Source organism: Chenopodium album, chromosome 10, assembly GCF_948465745.1.
Source record: "Chenopodium album chromosome 10, dcCheAlbu1.1, whole genome shotgun sequence".
Classification (NCBI taxonomy): Eukaryota; Viridiplantae; Streptophyta; class Magnoliopsida; order Caryophyllales; family Amaranthaceae; genus Chenopodium; species Chenopodium album.
In genome coordinates this window covers 56328018-56347806 of record NC_137843.1, presented here as the reverse complement: position 1 = coordinate 56347806, position 19789 = coordinate 56328018, and the positions used below count along the sequence as shown (strand labels likewise).

At 34.0% G+C, this 19789-nt stretch overlaps 3 protein-coding genes across 3 annotated transcripts; 1 reads left to right on the top strand and 2 right to left on the bottom strand.

Moving 5' to 3' along the window:
• The first annotated feature begins 4779 nt into the window (after positions 1 to 4779).
• LOC145564237 (protein VASCULATURE COMPLEXITY AND CONNECTIVITY-like) lies at positions 4780 to 7274 on the top strand. The gene is made up of 3 exons (XM_081624564.1): positions 4780 to 5038; positions 5907 to 6109; positions 6744 to 7274. Exons 1-3 carry the CDS (start codon positions 4934 to 4936, stop codon positions 7069 to 7071), a joined length of 636 nt encoding a protein of 211 aa, XP_081480690.1. The 5' UTR covers positions 4780 to 4933; the 3' UTR covers positions 7072 to 7274.
• Positions 7275 to 8129: 855 nt separating this feature from the next.
• LOC145564236 (cell division cycle 20.2, cofactor of APC complex-like) lies at positions 8130 to 10866 on the bottom strand. The gene is made up of 4 exons (XM_081624563.1): positions 10503 to 10866; positions 9872 to 10138; positions 9200 to 9469; positions 8130 to 9107 (listed from the first exon to the last, which is right to left on the bottom strand). Exons 1-4 carry the CDS (start codon positions 10560 to 10562, stop codon positions 8385 to 8387), a joined length of 1320 nt encoding a protein of 439 aa, XP_081480689.1. The 5' UTR covers positions 10563 to 10866; the 3' UTR covers positions 8130 to 8384.
• Positions 10867 to 13777: 2911 nt separating this feature from the next.
• Positions 13778 to 17731, bottom strand: LOC145564235 (gluconokinase-like). Its single transcript, XM_081624562.1, has 5 exons — positions 17685 to 17731; positions 15460 to 15510; positions 15343 to 15385; positions 14553 to 14632; positions 13778 to 14431 (listed from the first exon to the last, which is right to left on the bottom strand). The coding sequence occupies exons 2-5, from the start codon at positions 15476 to 15478 to the stop codon at positions 14004 to 14006; spliced, it is 570 nt and encodes a 189-aa protein (XP_081480688.1). The 5' UTR covers positions 15479 to 15510; positions 17685 to 17731; the 3' UTR covers positions 13778 to 14003.
• Positions 17732 to 19789: the final 2058 nt, after the last annotated feature.

The following is a 19789-nucleotide window of genomic DNA, read 5'->3' as shown; positions in this document are numbered from 1 at the left end:
CTTAAGATGGGGAAGACATTGTTCTTTGGCAATGGCAAAAACCGTTCTAGTTGTTAAACCATCTTTGTCTACTCAATGAGTAATTACATGCCTAAAATTAATAAAATTTGATTTGATAATTATAAACATGTATATATATAGTAAGTATTGTTTATTTTTGTATTACCTTTTCTGGTTTATGAGTCTTAAATTGTTAATTCAACTTTTTTTTTTTAAGCTTATTCTATTTAATTTTACTAATTAAACATTATTAATTTTAGTGATAAGGATTTAATGGGACTTAATTAAATTTAATTTACGGATTAAAAGTTATTTTCACTTATACATGTCTCCCAATTAAAATTAATTTCAATTTTATACGGTTATTAATTAAAATGAAGAGAATGAGGTCGGGTTTTAATGCATGCATGCATGCCACATGTAAAAAGTGTAATTAATGCAATGAGTTGGCATGTTGTTATTATCGTTTCTCATCTCATATTTAAGTCTTATTAGACCACTACAAAATAATTCAACTCATCCCACATATTCTAAGCTTCTTTACATTATATCTCAAAGAAACCCACTACTAAAAACTACCAACAGCAATCTTTAAACTATTGATAGCCATAATAATATTAACTTTGGGAGTCATAAATCAGCCATTTGTGATACCTTACGCTTTTCATTAAAAACCAAAATCGCTTTACTAATTGTTTATAAACCTATGTAATCAGGGCCGTTTCAATCATTTTGGAGGCCCTATTCTAAACTTAGAAATTGGACCCTAAATTTTTATTTTTTACGAAATTATCATATAATAACATTTTAAACGAAATTCAAAAGAGCAAACTACTTTATTTAAATTGTAAATAATATGATTATTATCAAATTACAATCTCAAATTATTAAAAATGCAAAAAGGATTGAAACAACCTGGTAAATAAAAAATAAAAAAAAATCCGCAACTTTAATTGCCGATTTGCCGGCTTCCCGCAACCCACTTCGCCACTCACTAAATCAGTTCAGCAACTCCATGGCATGCATCTTCTTGATTTCTTGTTAACCACTTAGCTTATGCCCAATTTATTATTATTACTAATTTACTATGAATCTTAATTTAATATTTTTAATTCTGAAATATAATTTGAGTATGATAACAAAGGTTATTGAAGAAAATAGGAGATTGAAAAGAAATTTGTAGGGGTAAAAAATTTAACTACTTGATAAACGAAAATTAAGGGGTTTAATTGTACAAAACATGAAATCAATTTTTCCTTGAAAGCAATTCAAGATTTGAGAAAATATTCTTTGTGCCCGTTGTAATTGATAGAAGGCAAAGCGTTAAATATGGAAATTGTTTAATTTGGGGGTAAAATAATAAAATTAAATGAGAAAATAGGAAGGATTAGAAGGGAAGATAGAAAATTAGGAAAAAAATATTTCAGAAATTTATAGGTTGGAGCAATTCACGAAGTATGGGAAGATGAATCTAGACAACTGATTAATTATGGGAGTAAATGGAGGAGGCTGACTTTCAGCCTTTCATTGCCTGAGATCAAATTTTTTTTTTACTTGTTATGGCGGGGTTGGGCTCCGAAAATAGGGGCCCTTAAAATTTCGGGGCCCTGTGCTAATGGCCTGTTTGCACAGGGTCTTAACCGGGCCTGTATGTAATGTCACAAGCCCTAACCAGGGTCATATAACTAATTACATCGCATTTGATGACGACAAAAGATTTGTAGATAATTTATGTGTAGGCGTCATTGTAAGTGGAAAGCAACTAAAGATGAGCTATACTTTTATAACCTTAAGACAGGGGAAGGTATAGTTCTTTGGCGATGACAAAAACCGTTCTAGTAGTTAAACCATCTTTGTCTACTCAATGAGTAATTTACATGCCCTAAATTAATAGACTTTGATTTGATAATTATAAACATGTATATATAGTAAGTATTGTTTATTTTTGTATTACCTTTTTGGGTTTATGATTCTTAAATTGTTAGTTCTCATTACATCTTTTGGCATAGATATCAATCATACGTCCCTATTGCTCATATAAAGGTTGGGAGTTTGAGACCTTTACATAGGTTGGGAGTTTGAGACCTTTACATAAGTATATCCTATTATGTTGAGGACTTGAAATGAACGATTTACAAAATTTGGTAGGTTGTTAAAAAAAGGAAATTTGACTTTTGGTACCTCAAAAATGGACCCTGTTGACTTTTTATACTGTTTTAAAATTTTATTTTACTTTGATACCCATCAAATTTCAAAATTATAGGTTTAGGTACTTCCTTCCAACTTCTGTTAACTTTTCCATTAGTGGGGCCCAGCCATAGTACTGCCACCTCCTAGCCACCCTTAGCCCCCTGCTCCCCTCCTTGTACGGCTGCCAGCAACCCCAAGAACAACCGCCACCTCCCAGCCACCCTTATCCCCTTCTCCTCCCTGTGCGGCTGCTGACAACCCCAAGAACAACCTTCCAGCCACCAAAACACCGATTACCACCCTGAAAACCACCTTCCAGCCACCAAAACACCGATTACCAGGTGCGCAACCCACCACAACAGCCTGCCATCGTGGCCAGGTCAAAGCCCAGCCACTGTAGCGGGCTCAGTCGCTGTGGCTAGGCACGCAACCAGAGCCGGCCGCCGATTGGGCTTCAATTCTAACACACTCCAGCTGCTAACACCACAAAGCTCCTTAATTCACCTCCCCTACTCCTGAAAATCCCCAAACACTCATCCCCCACCATCGAAAACCCTAGCTGCTAGGGTTTCGAGGTGGAGGAAGGAGTGATTCGGGGTTTGTGGGAGGGAAGGAAGGGTTTTATGGTGGTTTATGTGATTATACTAGGGTTTCAGGGAAGAGGGAAAACAGGGGTTGCGGCTGAGATTGGAGGAGGGAAAGGGAAGGGGTGGGGTCGTCGGCGCCGATGCCAGGGAAACGTTAGAGAATCGGCAGCCGTCACGAGGAGGGGGAAGGGTGGTTGACGGGGAGGGGGAAGGGGTGGCAGTGGTTGGTTTTTTTTTTTTTTTTTTAAAATTAAATCATTAAATAATGGGCCCCACTTAATGGAACCCTAACGGATTCTGTTAAGTGGACTCCCTCCGTCCCTTAATTATATGCCTATTTCTTTCATTTATTACTCACATAATAGAGAGAAATAGGCATATAATTAAAGGAGGAAGGGAGTACCAAAATCTATGTTTTGTAACTTTATTTGATGGGTACCGAAATAAAATAAAATTTCAGATCGATGGGTATTAAAAGTCAAATGAGGTTATTTTTTAAGGAACCAAAATTCAAAATTCCCTTAAAAAAATCATAATATTTTATTTTCAATATAATTATTTATAATTTATTTAAAACTATCATAAATTAATTAGTTTAAAAGCATTATTTTAAAGCGAATTTTATGTTATCAAAAGGTCAAAGTACAATTTTATTAGATACTTATTCAAATATATAAATTAATTTAAGAATTTGGAGGATTAGAATTATACTTCCTCTATTTTTTTTACTTGACCTGTTTCTTTTATCACGCTTGCCAATACAAAACTTTAACGATCAATAACTTTAATTTTCTATAATTAAAAAATATAAAAGTTATATTTTCTATGATAGTATTTATTGAAATGAATTCAAAAACATCCAACATGAATATGTTTTTCTTTACCTATTTTTCACAAAAGACGGTCAAAGAAGAGGTGGTGAATAGTGTAAAAATCAAAGCGGGTCAAGTAAAAAAGAATGGAGGAAGTATCGGATATAAATCTCTAATGACATCTATATCCTAATAAATATATCCAAATTCCGCTTAATAGGTATTATACGCGTAGTTGTCTACGCTTAGTTGACATTATGCAGAGCAACACTTAGCTAAAAATTAGAATGCAATGTGTTATTGTTTAGTGGCTTGATTTCAATGCAATATTATAATTATATCTCAATCTACGTATTTTTTAATAGGATATTTTGTTACTTGCAACCTATTGAAATAGATTTGATATGATATTATCCTATACAGAACCTGATTTTATACCCTTTCATTTGCAATGTATTGAAACAAGGTTGATTTCATACCATTAATTAGGACCTGATTTGATATCTATCAGTTATTTGTGACTGGTGTGGTTGGTGCTGTTGGGGTGTTTGCATGTTTGGTGATGACGTTGGATGTTCACAGGCGCCATTGGAGTGGTCGTTGGTGTTGTTGGGTTGGTCGTCAGTTGGTTATGGTAGAAGACTTTGATTAATAAATTATCCTCACTCTATCTTAAATCACATGTCCCTTTTTTTTAATTAATCCTCACTTACAATTTACAAACTTTTGCCTTGGAATCCGTAATTCCTTTTTTCTGTTGCACATAACGTGAAACGAAGGTAGAATGTTAATACTGATTTCATACCATTCTTGCAATAACAGCTAATACCTCTTTAGATTTCTTACAAAGTTTTGATACCATTGGTCAAACCGCCAAAGTAGATCTAATAAATAAAGCTAAAACTCCGAATATTGATTTTATCACACCACAAATTGATATTGGTACACCCTTATGTGAGTAGAGCATAAAAAATTTTGCTCTCACATAAAGGTGTGCCAAAATCATTTACCTAAAACTCTCAATGAGGCACTTGAAAAAAACAATAAGAGTATATATAATATGTTTATCTTAAAATTGTCCGCAAAAGCAAGTGTGTAACTTAAAAATTGCTATTAAAAAAATATTGTACATAAATATCCTCTCAGATACCAGTAGTAAAGTAAGCTTGCAGTAAATCCCAAAATACAGTAAACTTGCACTACTTGCAGAGTTGCACTTGCTTAAGCAAGGTTTGCTTCTTTTCTTTTACTTTTTAGAAAACATTTCACGGGATATCTGTGAAACAGAGAGAAGAACAAGAAAAGAGAGAAAGGTAGAAGAAGGAGGAGAAATCAAAGAAAAATATGATGAAGATTGAGAAGAAGAGTCTAATAATCTGCATAGTTGTGGGTTTTTTAGGGCTTCTTGCAGCTGTTCTTGGTTTCGCTGCTGAGGGTAAAAGAATCAAAGTAAGTTGATTATAGTTTCAATCTTTCAATCAAAATTAAACATACCCAGTTATTTTTTTTCTTGATTAATTTCATTTTTAGCTCATTATTTAGTGATTTTACATGTTTTTATGAAATGGGTATGTGAGAAAGGTTGTTTATAAGTGCTACTAGTTTTTCCTGGTCTGAATATTTGGTTTATATTATATAATTTGGCATGAAATTTGTTAATTAATTATCTTACTTTGTGCTGGAATTTGTGCAATTTGAAGAGATTTGATATTTTTTTATTTATTTTTTTTGTTTCCTTGTTAATTTTGCTCTTTAATTTCCTGCTTTAGTTTGTAGAATTTGATATGTTATGAGAGATCTAGGGTTTTAAAATTGAACCTTTTTATATGTCCCAAATGCTATTGCAGAAAGTGGCAGTAAGTTGAAATGGGTGCCCTGTCTCTTTTTCAGCTGTTAATTGAAACGGTGACCTTATTTACCACGATTTTCAACTGATGAAATGGTGAAACATCATTTTGATCCTGTAATCCATTTGGGGTTATCTATCTTTGCATTCGAGTGTTTTAATGCGTCATTAAGATTTGGTTGTAAGAACCCGAAATTGGAGTATGTTATAGTTTGGTATAGAAAGGTTAGAGATGAATACTCATTGCTTAGCAGTGTAAAAAAAAACTAATAATCGGGTGTGACTCGTATAATTGATTGATGAACTTGGACTAGCCCATCATATAAGTCTTTCGGAACCAACATTTCTATTAGTAACTGTGTAGGTTACATACAACAAATAGTGATTGTTGTCATCGTGTTCTAATCCAATTGTAGATAGTTCACAAAAGTTTCGTTTCAGGGGTTTACCAATTTTAATTTATCCTTGCAGGCTTCTCAAGTTAATGAAATACAACCTGGTATATGTGCATACCCAAGGAGTCCAGCTTATGGGCTAGGGACAAGTGCAGCGGTTGCCCTTCTAGCTGCTCAAGTGATTGTTAATGTTGCAAGCGGTTGTATCTGCTGCCGACGAAACCCCTATACTTCAACTACTCATTGGACTCTTGCCCTTATTTGCTTTATTATATCCTGGTATTTCTCTTTCTTTGCTTCATTAACTCATGTCTAGGCTTTGCATCATGAAATGCTTGAAATTGGAAATGAGGCTAGATGGAAATGCTTTTTTCTTCCTATTCATGGCACAAAGAAGCACATAATATGATAATAGTGTCACAATTCCTTAAACCCAAAAATCCTGCATAGCTCCTACATCATAGTGCCTGTTTGAATTTTATTGTTTGTAGAAAAGCTCGAGTTCCTAATTTGCATGTGTATTTGTTTCAATTTGGACAAGGATGTATCTGACTTCAAATTTGCAACCGCACTTGAATAGTCTTTCTAAATTTTAAATGTAAATACAAAGTACATTGAATTAGGAGATGGTGTGATATAAAGTTCTATCTTGGATTAAGTTCTGGACGTTTAAATGAGAATCTTTGAGCAGTCTTTGGAACTGGCAAGATATATCCTAATCAACAATACATTTGTCTGGTTGCTACTCCAACTTCAGCTACTTTTATGCCCTAGGATAGTGTCATTTATTTCATGATGTCAAATACTTAATTACCTAAGAGGAATACTTGCTAATATTGATAGTTGTGCTTCATATATAAAGCCAGTTCAAAGAATGAGCAGTGACTTGAGTTCTTTCTCATGTATTTTGCAGGTTCACCTTTGTCGTTGCATTTCTCCTTCTCCTCGGTGGCGCAGCCCTCAATGATCAACACGGTGCTGAAAATGCGTACTTTAGCTACTACTATTGCTATGTTGTCAAGCCTGGTGTCTTTGCAGTGGCTGCTGTGTTGTGCCTTGCAAGTGCTACCCTTGGCATCTTGTATTATCTAACCATTTCATCTGGAAAGGACAATCTATTCGGAAACCCTGCTGCTCCCAATCAGAGTGGCATTGCTATGGGCCAACCTGAGGTTCCCCCTACTTCTCATAATCCTGTGTTCGTGCATGAAGATACGTATGTGAGGCGACAATTCACCTGAGTAGTTAATACGAAATTAGCACCTTTTTTTTTCTTCTGAATCAGCTAGCCGTCCTTTGACAGGCTGAATCTTCCACGAGAATGGTCAGGTTTTAGGAATTTTCTGTTTTCCCTCTATTTTGGGAAATTTGTAGTGCCCCCCCACCCCTCCTTCAAAGAATATAGCTAGCTATTGTAAATACATTTGGGGGTCTATATAATGATCGTTGAGCTGCTTCATCTTATCACTCGCAGCTGCTTAAATATTTGTCAAAGTTGCAGTTAGCCATTTGTGACTCGTTGATCATTGTGAATGTCTCTGGTTATGATTCTCGACACTTGGACTCTGTTCAGTGTTCATTTATTCATTGGCTCTAGCAATTTTTTTTGTTACGAGTTTAAACGCACTACCCTTTATCAAAACTTATTAAACCTTAAAAATGGCGTATTAAAGTCAAGGTCTTTGCAAACTAAACTGAAATTGAATTAAAGAGCCTGAGAGTGACTTTAACTTCTTAAAGTGAATAACTAACTTGTTACAATTGTAAATTCCACTTCTCATTGGATGGTCCTGCAAGCAGAGTCTTTAATTATTGTTCTTTTGCGAAGATTCCAATATTGACCAAATGTGTGATTTATAGCGTTACAACAAAAACTACCAGTCAACATCTTTTTCTTTTTTAGGCATATTGGAAAATGATAGCAAGTTTCACAATAGACAATGAGAAGAGTCCAATATTTGTTCAAAAAAAAAGACAATGAGAAGAGTCCAATGTTTTTCTTTTGCAGTGTTTAAAACCTTTTATTTAGAAATTTAAAAATCAAGGTTGACAAACTTTTTTAGAAATTAGTTATTGCATAGTTGCAGTTATCTACAAGGTTGACAAACTTGGTAGGTAAAAATATACTCAATCAACTCTTTGTTGAGGACTTGAGGCGTCTTCGCCACCGGAGATTATCCCTCGATGTTCCGGTGTTGGTCACGCACTATCAGCAAGCCTTAATTAAATACTGTTGGTGAAGAAAGTCTTAATATATGTATGTGCTTAAGTATATAAGAAACATTGAAGAGAAAAGAAATGCATCAGAAAACAAAATTTCATTTATATGTGATAGATCAACAAAACTGTTGAGCACAGCACTCTAACACTTTTCTTTACAGGTATATATAAAAAGTATTCCAAGTATTTCATTTACATATTATCTCAAATTAAATACAGCCAATGTTCCTATTTACCAACAAAATGCAAACATTTCACAACACCAGATAAAATTCACAAATATACAGAACGAAACTGCAGATTGTCTTCCCTTAGGGGGTGGGTAGTAAGTTGATCACCGGATTCGGTTTACGTGAGCGAATGGCTCAGGAGCAGCTTTTGGTGCAGGTTTAGCAACTTCAGGAGTACCAAATACATTCCAGAATCTCAAAGTTTCATCTCCTGCAGCAGAAGCCACTGTGCAGCCATCAGGACTCTGAGCCATGAAAAGAACTCTGGATGTATGCCCAGTAAGCTCAGCCATCTTCACCATAGAAGGATATTTCCATAAGGTCAGCTGGTTCTGAGTGAAACCGTGGGAACTCAGCAGCTCGCGCTCATTCTTACTCCACATTAAAGAGCAGACCTGTGATCCGGTGTCAACCGAGTTCAAGCAAGCACCGGTGTGGGTGTTCCAGAACTTGATGCATCGGTCACCCCCACCGCCACCAGAAGCCAGCAAATTACCCTGGAAGGGGCACCAAGCTAGGGATTTCACTGCAGCGGTGTGGTCCTCGAGCCTGTGTAGCCACTGAGTAGCAGAATTCGAGGATGCCATCGATCTATCCCAAATGTGAAGGATGTTGTCATTGCCTCCACTAGCAAGCTGTTGGCCTGAAGCTGACCACTTAAGGCCACAAACCTCTTGCTGGTGTCCTCTGTAGGTCTCTACAACATGGTCTCTGATCCTCACATCGTTGTTAACAATTTTCCCATCCATCGATCCAGTGGTGAGGATGTGATTGTTCCATGCTAGTGACCCAACACGAGCTCGGTGGCCTCCTTTCAGAGTCCTCAACTGCAGGAACAAAACATAGACAGTCAGAATGGAACCATTAAAACTCAACCAGACAGTAAAGGCAATTACTGTAAAATTGATTGTTTAACTACCTGCCGGTTGGATGTCGAATCCCATAGCTGAACTTCGGAATCGTTCAAGCCAACGGCAATGTGACGACCATCAGGAGCCCAGTTCACACTGGTTACAGGACCCTTGTCATCATCAACTGTAACCAGTTCTGAAGTAGACCCGCTAGACGCATCCCAAAGGTATACTGTGGTTCCAAGAGCAATTGCAAGAACATTACTGCTACCCCAATCCAACAAATTCAAGTAGTAGTCGTCCAAGAGATCGGGGGCATCCAATGTACGCTCTGATGTCTGCAATCGAGAAATCGATATTCAGATCAGAACAAACTGAAAATTGAACACAGTATAGAAACAAATTCTCAAAAATTAATTTTATCAATCTGATGTACGTTCTGAAGTCTGCAATCGATAATCAGATCAGAACAAACAGAAAATTGAACACATTATAGAAACAAATTCTCAAAAATGAATATTATCACTCTGATGCTAACAGCCTAAGGATATCTAGTATTGAAACACCAAACCGACAATTTAACAGATGACAACGACAAACTACGATACAGCTTCTTCAAGTTCGACATTACAGTCAAGTAAATCTTGAGTAGCTAGTTGAATCAGTGTACTATTGGACTACATTTCTTCATTAACACAAATGATTTCGTTGATTCGATATAGATAAGATATGAAAACTACCTGAGGGATGTGCCTGCGAGGCTTAACGGGCTTCGATTGCTGAACAGAAGCATACTCCTGGGGCATGAACTCAACTGGAGCAGGTGGCTTGTTCTTGAAAGCAAGAATCCTTGTCCTGTTCATGTTGAACACCTCCCTCAGCTGCTTCTGATACGCCTCCTTCGAAGGTGAACTCGTAGCCGGGTTCTCCTTACCTTTCTTCTCGGTCAGCATGTAGTGTGCGTAATCGAAATCCATAGCTGATCTGTTGGGAATGAACCTGTCCAACTGCCAAAGATCAAAAGAAAAAAAGAGTCAGAAATACAGCCCATTAATTATTAAATCAAATTCATGATCATTTTGAACAACGAGTGTTGTAAATTGCAATTCAAACAGAAAATTAATCAAAATAAAACTGATTGAGATGTAAATAATGACATCCAAAAAAAATTTCCCCAATTTAATTTTTCAAATTGAACTCCCCAAACAATTGATTAATCTTATAAACACCAGCATAATCGACAAATTCAGCGGAAAATTTGTAAAATTCACACAATGGTTCAAAAAATAATCTAACGTAGCAAAATTAGATGCAGGACACGAAAAAATTGAAAATCGAAACAGAAAAAATTAGGGTTTCAAGAAAAATTACATTTTCTTTGGAATTCTTCCTGGGAAGGGCGATTTCTTGAAAAGCACTTCTGGGATTCATCTAGAAAGAATTTCTGCAAAACAATTACAGCAAAACAAACCAAAACACAAACAGCAAACAAATAATAATAGCAAAAACACAATTATGAAAAAGAATTGAAGAAATGAAACCAAATTTCCTGCAAAAAATTGTTAGATTGTAAAGAGAGAGAAAATCAGCTCATTAGAGAGAGAGAATGATTAGATCGCAGCGGAATTAGAGAGAGCAGATTCATTAATTGTGTTTATGATGGTTGAATTTGGGGCTTTATATAGCATTTAGGGTTTTTGTTTCACAAGGGTCCCAACGGCTATATTTTTTTGAGAGACGTTTGAAATTGGTTTTTTTTTCCAATTAAAAAAAAAAAAAGTTTATTGCAGAGGTGAGTTGGTGAGCGGCGCCCGGTTTGTGTGTTGAAGTTGGGCCGGGCTTTTTTCTTTTCTCTTCTTTCTTGCTAATAAGCGCCTCCGGAATATTAGATAAGAGAATTAAAAGTCAAATTATTAGAGTAAAACTAATATTAATTACATCGAACGACGCGTGATTTTTTCATACATTCCTAACTTATACTCTTTCAACCAATAAAATTATTCCTTAACTAACGCCCCAGGGCGTTCGTTAGCAAGATCTTTTTTTATTTAATTTTTTTTTTCACACCTTATTATCTTTTGTGATCTTCTAAATCAACCATTTTATTATTACACCTTAATATCACCTTCATATCTCTTGTGATCTTCTAAATCAACCATTTTATGTTTTTCAGTTTTCCACACCTTACTATCTCTTGTGATTTTCTAAATCAACCGTTTTATGATTTTCAATTTTTCACACCTTAATATCTCTTGTGATGCCATTTTATGATTTTGACGCCATCTCTTGTGATCATCCAAATCTACCATTTTATGATTTATTCTTCTTTTTTTTTAGGCAATTTCATTCTCATTTAAACAAGAGAAGATAATTTTCCTTTAAAAAAAAGGATCTTACTAACAAGTGCCCCGGGGCGTTAGTTAAGGAATAATTTTATTGGTTGAAAGAGTATTAAGTTAGGAATGTATGATAGTAAGGTGTGGAAAACTGAAAATCATAAAATGGTTGATTTAGAAGATCACAAGAGATATGAAGGTGATATTAAGGTGTAATCATAAAATGGTTGATTTAGAAGATCATAAGAGATAATAAGGTGTGAAAAAAAAAATTAAATAACAATCCATTATAAAAAAAAAAAAAAAAAAAAAAAAAAAAAAAAAAAAAACTGAAAAATCATAAAATGGTTGATTTATAAAATCACAAGAGATATTAAGGTATGAAAAACTGAAAATTATAAAATGGTTGATTTAAAAGATCACAAGAGATATTAAGGTGTGAAAAAACTAAAAATCATAAAATGGTTGATTTAAGATCACAAGAGATGTTAATATGTTATTGATATTTATGGCTGAGTAATACTTCCCTTACATCTCCGAGTTTGAATAAGTGCATCAATTTAACTTTTGCACTATACACATATCAACTTTGACTTGATCTTTTACTAATACATAATATTAAAATGTTTTTTTTTTTTTTTTTGAATAGCAAAAATATTTCATTAATTAAAACTCATACAAAATCTAAAATAGAGATTCGACGTTAACAAATACATAAGATATTGAATCAAATAAAATTTTCCTTCATAAAAACTACGATCGTCGAATAGATCTTGCACTGTGGAACATCTCCCACTTATAACGCTGGAAAATACAGCCTTGTTAGAGAGACAATCTAACGATCCTTTGTAGCCTTGAGGATATTTTCCTTCTGATTCATCTATTTGTATTCGAAAACTTGATAACTTTTTCACCAATGAAATAATTTCATAACAATCCATTAGATCTAATATCATGGATTCAAAACTAAGAAATTTCACCCCTCGAAAAGAGGAGATAAACCTTGTCTTTTGAAGTTGGTCGAAAAACCCTTGTCTTTTGAAGGAGATCGGAAACTCTTTCTTTCGAGGGAGAAAAGTTCCTCCCAAAATATTATAAACTTTTGTTAGCATAATGTGTATTTTCATAATATCAAATTTATTTAAGTTAAACTAATATATGATTATTTTTTTATATTTTTTTTGGTGCAAACTAATATATGATTATGTTTACTCAAAAAAACTAATATGTAGTACATGATTATGTATATTAATGGTCAAAATTGCATATTGACACGAGTGCCCTCAAAAATGATGCATTTATCTAAATACAAAGGACACTTATTTATTCTCGTAAAAAAAATGGGAAGTATTTATTGATGCTAAGACTAATAGCGCTGAACAATACTTTCTTGAGGCATGTACTACGTACTTCTTAACAACAATGAATATTGTCTTGGAAAAATTATTGTTCTATTTTTATTTAAGTGTAAAAGAACAAAAGGTCTTATTCATGATATAAGGCCCTGTTCTCTTCAACTTCAAAAAATATTATTAAGTAAAAATAATTTCAGTTCAGTAAAAATAATTTCAGATCAGTAAAAATAAGTTCAGTTCAGTTTAGTAAAATCCAGTTTTTTTAAAGAAGAATTATAATAGAATATCAGTAAAAATAATTTCAATTCAGCAAAAATAATTTCATTTCAGTAAAATTAATTTAAGTTCAGTAAAAATAATTTAAGTTCAGCAAATATAATTTTGTTTCAATAAAAATAATTTCAGTTCAGCAAAAATAAGGTGAAGAGAACGGGGCCTAATTGAGATTAAATCACAGTTTTAGGCCTCATTCTCTTCACCTTATTTTTGCTGAACTGAAATTATTTTTACTGAAACAAAATTATATTTGCTGAACTTAAATTATTTTTACTGAACTTAAATTAATTTTACTGAAATGAAATTATTTTTGCTGAGCTGAAATTATTTTTACTGATATTCTATTATAATTCTTCTTTAAGAAAACTGAATTTTACTGAACTGAACTTATTTTTACTAAACTGAAATTATTTTTACTGAACTGAAATTAATTTTACTGAACTGAACTTATTTTTACTGGACTAAAATTATTTTTGCTTAACATTATTTTTTTAAGTTGAAGAGAACAGGGCCTTAATGTACCTATATATAATGATATACAAGGTTTTTTTTTTTTTGTTTTGTTTTTTTTTTTTTTTTTTAATGGTTTGTATTTAAATGAGGAGGTGGGAGTTGGGGGTGGATGATTGGACAAAATTTACTAGTAAAACAAAAAAAAATCATCTCTGCCAAATGCATGTTAACAAAATAGATTGTAAAATCTTGATTTCATCAGTTGAATTATCCATTACACCCATCTTTTAAGTTCCTACGCAAGGGACCATCAACAAACATATACATTCAAGAATTCTCCATATCTACTTGCTTATTCAAGAATCAAGCTATTTGACCTTATCCAAGAAAGAATTGAAGCCATATAGAATCGAGCAAATCAGAAATGAATGTGTGTATATATAGCAGTCCTGTCAGTAGCTTTCAATTATCTTCCACTGGACAAGCGAATGTCGTATAGTTTCCACAGTTATTGTTGGATCCTGTGTAGCATCAACTTGAAGTATTTCTTCAGAGGCATCAATCTCAAGTAACTCCAACTGAGACTGCAACAATGAAGGTGGCATAAAGTGTTCCCCGTTTGTCAGTCTTTTATTTAGCCGGTCAGCAAGTACTTCAACAGGAACATTAAGAAGAACAAACTTCACTGAGCTACCCTCTCTCCCTGGTTTATGATTTGGGTCTGACAATCTAAGAGTTTCTCTGTAATTCTTTCGCAGAGCTGAACAAGCAAGAACTGTAATCACCCCATTAGTTATGCGCTCTTTCAATGCATTGCATAACATTTGAAGCCAAGGCATCCGATCTTCCTCTGAGAGTGGAATTCCTTTTCTCATCTTTTCTATTTATGAATGGCAATGCATAAGAAAATCTAGATGATTTATCTCCATTGATCAATAGATTAGTGTATAAACTGGAAATGTATTACAGTAAAGCTCCGGGTTTACATATAGTGTAGCTACCTTTGTTAGAATCAGGGTGGAAGTCATCTGCATCAAGAAAAGCACAGCTTGCAGCTTCAGCTAGATGATTACCTATAGTTCTAATAAATTAAAAATCATAAGACATCAGTAGAGGCAAATAATCATCAGCAACTTTCAAATGATTTATAAACATTAGGACATCCAATAAGAAATTCTTTCAAAAAAAAAAAAAAAAGACTCCAATAAGAAATGATGCCATAGCAGCCATAGGTGCATGCATGTTCAAGATTTTACCCACAGTACACATCAATGCATGACACGAGTGGTTTGATAATATATATAACAGTACACTCATCTTTACAATTTCAAATATTAGCAAGTCTTTAGTGGATTATGTCCAGCATAAAAATCACTACTCTCATCAAGGGATTGCAGCCGAAAGATCATCACTCCAATCCACCTTTCTTCATGATTGCTGGTTTATGTATTTGCAAGATTATGGGAAATCTATGCCACTGAATTCAACTAGTGGGTTGAGTCTCATGTCTTATCTCTTGTAGTTCTACAATATGCAAGGTTTTTTTAGAACTCTATCATAAAATTCCATCCAGACATTACAACCATTTTCGTGCTTTTTTTCCTCAGAGTATGATTCAATGAAAATACGTGGATCCAGCCAACAATCCTTTCTTTGGAAAGATGGAAATGAATAAGGCGTAATGGCAAACATCTCAACTGTTAAGAAAATGATTGTAATCCCCCAGAATAGTTCAACAGAATGAGGGCATGCACATATCACAAGACATCCTACATTACTTTTAAGACTTACGTTTTTCCAGCACCGCTAACACCCATAATCACGATAACTGCTCCTGTATTTCCAATAGAAGTGTGAGCAATACATTTATCAAATGAGGAATACATATACATAGATGTAGACGATCACCTGGAACTATAGGCGCCATTTCTGAGAAGGATTTTGAAGCACACTGTGCCCCTGGAATCACTTACTAAAGTCAGGGGTAAGAAAAACAAAATAAAGTCACACTTTCAACTTGTATTCAAAGTTCAAACTTTACAACATGGTTGCATCAAATGCATGTATCTGGGATCAACATAAGCAAAAAGGGGATGTAACAGACAGTTTGAATTAATAATATGTAAGCATGTGAAAATGAGCATGCATATAATAAAAAGGGAGACGTAATTGCTAGAACATTTCTTCAATATTTGACCATCTCAAATTAGATTAACAAGGAGAAAGGCACCCCTAATACGAGTCACTAAAAAACAGAAGAGCAATTCCACCCCATAAATGGGTCTCAAAATAACAGAATAGCAACATTTTATTCTTCATTTGCCTTTCACCTCAATTCTATATCCATCCCCTTTCCCGATCCAATATAATTAGAACACAGTGAAGGTCGTTAAGATGCTTCGAATTAGGTGGTGATTTTTTTTTTTTTTTTGTGTGTGTGTGTGTGTGCGTGTGGGGGGGGGGGGGGGGGGGGCGGCGGGAGGCACAATAATAATTATAGAATCATCCACACACCTAGACAAGAGCTGTAGTCCACAGAAGCAGCACTACAGTAACATTCGGGGGGGCTGTTCAATTTAACTATAGAAGTAATAGTGCAGCCTGGCACACAGATGTGCACTGAGGCATTTGCTTGTCGAAACGAATTTGATTGGAATACATACTTCATTCCTGAAGAGAGCCAACATGACTTCATCCCTAGAAACTGGCTCAAATAAGATGTTGGCAAAAGGCTGTGTTTCTTAAGGAAGTTAACTTAATTTAGAGATTATACTCCAGTGGTTGCTTTCGGAATTTCGATACTTATATCTGTGATTACAACTGGTTAATCCTATTGAAGAAGTTTTCCCTCACTCCTGTCAGGAAAGACCATGGACAACGTGAGATGATGCCCTATAATCTATACTTTACGATGACAATTGTAAGACACAATAACACGCCTTAAAAGTGGCACAAACACAAAGAAATTAGGAAAGAAAATGAGAGGACTCTAGAACATGGGATAGCAGTCAAAAGGTCATATATATGAAATCAGATATGAAACTGACAATGGCGTCATGAATTGCTTCCTAGAATAACTATATTCTTTCCAAACCAGCTATATGTCTATAACCACTTAAATAGTGAATTAAAACCTTGTTTGCTGTAGACTAGTGAACAAATCAGACAGAAATAAATAGCCAAAATGACATTATAGGTAGTTTCTTCATTACCTATTATTTGTCTAAATCTCCAAACTTGCAAAGCATTACTATATGGAAATACTCTCCCTTTGTACATTTAAACAAAATTGAAGCTCGAACTTATAGCATGCTTCTATACACATTTCGAATTCATATTCTGATACTCATTAACTCATACCACACAACCTTGTACAGTTTGTACATAAAACTTCATGCTCTAATCACAAGTTCATCTTACTTGCAAGCTCCTTTTCACAGACCGGCCTACCATATTCTTGCTCCTATACTCCTAATAGCGCTAATGATGCATCCTATGTAGAGTTCAAGCCAAAAATATTAAAAATATGCATTTGGGTTCTCCAAACGAGACGTGTTTCTAGATCAACTGCCAACAACCACCTCAATGGTCGATTTTCAATTCCCAATCAAATTCGAGTTTCATGGTTTGATCAATATCCAATCACCTTATAAGCAGCTCAACTAAAAATATAACCTTCCCAAGGCTCAATCAAACTAAAGAAGGCAACTTTAAGCACCTTAGCATTTGTCAATTTTTAATCAAATTTGAGCATGCTATGATTCTATCATAGTATCATATATTCATATGAACAAAACTTTAGATCCTTAATTATTCAACATATATATTGAACTCAAACTATACCAAGCAGGCAAGCAACAATTACAGTAAAATTATTAAACCCAGATTCTCACATCAAATTTTCAATAAATCAATTTTCCAAAAAAAATAAATAAAATGAATTATATTCATCATCCTCTGAAATTTCTGGACAGCAAAACATTCCATAAGTCCCAACTTGATAGAACGGAAAATACAGGAAGATGCACCAAAATTTAAGCAGAAGTCTCCCAACAAAGAGGGTATATCACAATTCACAAGAAATTTAGCAAGCAAAATCAAATGAAAAACAAAAAAGGATAAGATTTCATTACCAAATTATGGAGGACGCGAGACTTTCTTTTGGTAGAATTCCTTGGGTTCTGCACTAAATTAAAATTGATTTCTTATAAGCGTTGAAATCGTAAGAGAGAAATTACCAATTTACCAAACTGCCAAATATTTACTATAGTACGAGTTAAGGTCAAATACGGTGCTTAAACTAAAGTATTTGTAGCATTTTGGTTGAGGCAATTTGATTTAGTCATCTAAGGAGTAATAAAAAATAGGATTATTATTCTCTTTAATCCTCTTTTTTATTACTCCTTCCGTCCCTTAATTATATGTCTATTTCTCTCTATTATGTGAGTAATAAATGAAAGAAATAGGCATATAATTAAGAGATAGAAGAAGTAACGTAATGTTTCAAAGTAACAACGTGATACAACATCCGGGCTACACACCAGTTAAGCTATAAAATATGAGTTCAAAATTAACACCCTACAAATTGAGGACTTGAGGTGGTTCAGTTTCTACTAGTCAGCTAAATGTTACTCTTGAAAATAGCTTCCTAATCTAGTTGAATATTACAGTATTTTTTCTAACTGTTATTAATATTTTACAGGAAAAATTCAACTGCCCCTGGAAGCTGCATCTACTCATATTGAATGACATTAAAAAGATCCTGAAGTCTTTCTCAGCTTTTGGTTCTCAACATATTTATTGTGATCGAGGGAAATCGAGCAGCAGATTATGTTGTCACTCTAGTAGAGGTGATCAAGTTGAGCCCGGCCCGACCCGACCCGACCCGATTTTGTGCGGGCTTTGGACAACTTTTTTTCTACCCGGCCCAATTTTTAAAATTTTTTGAGCAGGCTTGAGAAATCAATTTTATGCTGCAAATTTTACACTACACTCCGGTGTAGCTTCTGCTACCTGCACAGACACACCCCCCCTGGTGACGTCATTTTGTTCTTTTTTGTGTTTACTTTCTTTTTTTTCTTTTTTTGTTATATACCATTGCAAGTTAATTGAGTGATTTCCATGGATATGGTTCAAAGAATCCAAAATTCCTCAATTATTCTTGTAATACCTCGTATTTTTGTACGTATTTTAATTAAAATAAGTATTTTGAGAAGTATTTAATTAAATTGAATTGTTTTATTTAAAGTATTTTAATTATTTATTTTAAATAAGTTTGAAAATATTTTATAAAATGAAAGTTTATTTAATCTATTATTTTATTTAAGTTGGGGTTTAATTTAAGGAAAGTTTTATTTTAGTAAAATTTTATTAGGGAAGAGATTAGGAAAATTAAAAGAGGAAAGTTTAGGGAGAAGGGTTTCTAGAGAAGGGGTATAAATATTCAACATTTAAGGCAAATCAAACTTTGCCCAGAGTGGAAAAAACCCAAGGTAACTTCTCTCCCTTTTCTCTTTATTTTTCTTTTTCTTTTTCTTTCTCCTTTTCCCCTTCCCCCTTCTCGACACCACCCTCTCTCATCGCCGACCACCAGCAGCAGGTGGCCGTCGGCTGCCAGCAGCGTCAGCCACTGGCGCTGGCAGCAGGCGTGGTGGCTGCCACTGCCACCCACCCCCTTTCAAACAAAAAAAAAATTAAATTAAAACTTTGTTTTAAAAATTAGTTTAATCCTAGATCTAATTATTAACTATGAGTTTTGTGATTTGATTTTTGATGTTTGATTATGAGTATTATGTTAATTAATTTTTAGATTATATTTTTAATTTAAAAGCCCTAATTTTTGAAACCCTAGGTTCTTGAATTATAAATTATTGAAGGATTATGATGTATAATGGTTTAAACCTTTGATTAAAGTGTTTTAAGGCTTAATTACAGCAAGTTTTCATTAAAATATAATGCTGGAATTTTTGATAGTGTATTAAAAATCAAGTTTTTTTAAGGAATTTCAATTACCCATTAATTGGGATTAAAGTATGATGTTTTAAATATAATTTCAGCTTTTTTTAATTAAATTATGAGGGGTTTTATAATAGTATATATTGCTGGAAATTTGTGTAGAGAGGATTTTAATACTCTTCTATGATTTTAAATTGTAAAAGACTTTAAAGTGAGCGATTTCTATTAGTCGTAGCGATTTTAAGATCGTATACAAGGTACGTTCGCGTACTTAGCATAATAT